The sequence below is a fragment of the Cebus imitator genome, unplaced genomic scaffold (assembly GCF_001604975.1).
Source record: "Cebus imitator isolate Cc_AM_T3 unplaced genomic scaffold, Cebus_imitator-1.0 Scaffold443, whole genome shotgun sequence".
Lineage (NCBI taxonomy): Eukaryota > Metazoa > Chordata > Mammalia > Primates > Cebidae > Cebus > Cebus imitator.
Window position 1 is genome coordinate 672386 of NW_016107758.1, and position 1755 is coordinate 674140.

Genomic DNA, 1755 nt, shown 5'->3' on the forward strand with positions numbered 1-1755 from the left:
TAGGCAGAAACTACTTATTACATTTTACAGACTAAATAAACTCAGAGGCATGGATCCATGGATACATGTCAAAGAAAGTCCAAGGACCTCAGTGCAGCACACCTACCACATGTAAGTGTTTTCCTTGTGTTCAAAGCTGAATAAGAACAAACAAAACACAGAGCTAAGGCATAAAATATTAATTACTCTTTAGCACCTTTCCTGTAGCATTACACTCAAAATAACATAGGAATGTTTTTACCTGCAGCGCCTGGTATAACTCTTTCTGGGTAGAGATCAGTTAGGAACAGGCTGTTTATGAGAGTCGATTTTCCTAGACCTGATTCACCTTTAAATGAAAACAAAAACCTTGTCAAGACCTTATCCACATGACACCATTCAATCTCTTAAGTGTTTACACAAGGTCTGGGTACTGGGTTAAGTACCTCACAAACATCATTTTCTGTGTATTCCATACTCCAAATATCATTGTGTTTAGTACCTACAGTACTACTATGTTTGGAGTATGATCTTTGAGGGTACTCAAAGACTCCGTAACTTGCCCAAGGTCAGAGTACTATCCAGAGCAGGGTCATGATTTGAAGGTCTATGAGACTACAGAACTTGAACACCACATGATTAGAAACACAACTGTTCACAAATGTGAGGAATGTACTTTAGAGGTTGGCTTTTATTTTTGACAAACAGAATGCAAAGCAGGTTTTCAATGACCAGTTCTGCTAAACACTAAACTTACCACATTTTCAGAAAACTGAATGTATCTATCCTATCATGTTTCCTGAGCTGCAGGAAGGGGTGAGCAGGACCGGGCCTGTGGCCTGGTGGACTCACTTGTACACACTCACTCGAAACCTCCACCTTCTGCCACCCTGTCTCTTCCTGCTTCAAACTCACCCTGTTTCCCAGCAGTGGCAACTGCCACATGTCAGGCAACATTCCTGCTCACTTTGTTGAGTTCACATGACTATTTCAGGCGAGACTTGTCCACGTAAGCTTTCAATGAGGTGAGAATCCCTCTTCAATTATTGTAAGTACATATTCTGAATATTTGAAATTTTACTTCAAAAAAGATGCAAAATACCAAAAATTAAATTTTACATTTGAAGGAAGCACAGATTCCATTGCTTCATTGTAGGTTATCATCTAAGTCTTAAGTGTGCATGGAGAAGAGCTTCTGATCTTGGTATTATATAGTACTTGGTGCTGGAATGTCCCCTGGGCACCTTAAACCACCCTGTTAAGATCTGCAGAACACAAGGAAGGAGTACACATCTCTTTTAAAAATTATTATTCCTGGCTCAGCACAGTGGCTCACACCTGAAATTCCAGCACTTTAGGAGACCAAGGACAGAGGATCACTTGAGGGCAAGAATTCAAGACCAGTCTGGGCAAAATAGTGAGACCTGCCCCCAACTCTCAAAAAACCAAAACAAAATAAAAACCCCCAAGCCTTAGCCAGGTGGGGTGGCATATACCTAGAGTCCCAGCTACCTGGGAGGCTAGGGCAGGAGGACTGCTTGAGCCCACGTGTCAAGAGGTTACAGTAGGTTATGATCACACCACTGCACTTCAGTCTGGGTGACAGAGTGAGACCCTGTCCCTTCCAGAAAAAAAAAATTCTGGGAAAATCAAGAACAAAAAAGTGAATTTGAAATGTGCAGACAGGCCAGGCGCGGTGGCTCAAGTCTGTAATCCCAGCACTGTGGGAGGCCGAGGCGGGTGGATCACGAGGTCAAGAGATTGAGACCATCCTGG

At 42.6% G+C, this 1755-nt stretch overlaps 1 protein-coding gene across 1 annotated transcript in view; it reads right to left on the bottom strand.

The window, feature by feature from the left end:
* The window catches only part of SEPTIN2 (septin 2), a 42538-nt gene that overhangs the window by 22523 nt on the left and 18260 nt on the right, over positions 1 to 1755 (bottom strand). Inside the window, exon 4 of the mRNA XM_017510775.2 lies at positions 242 to 328. Coding sequence (XP_017366264.2) covers positions 242 to 328 — 87 coding nt within the window. The remainder of the gene's footprint in view (positions 1 to 241; positions 329 to 1755) is intronic.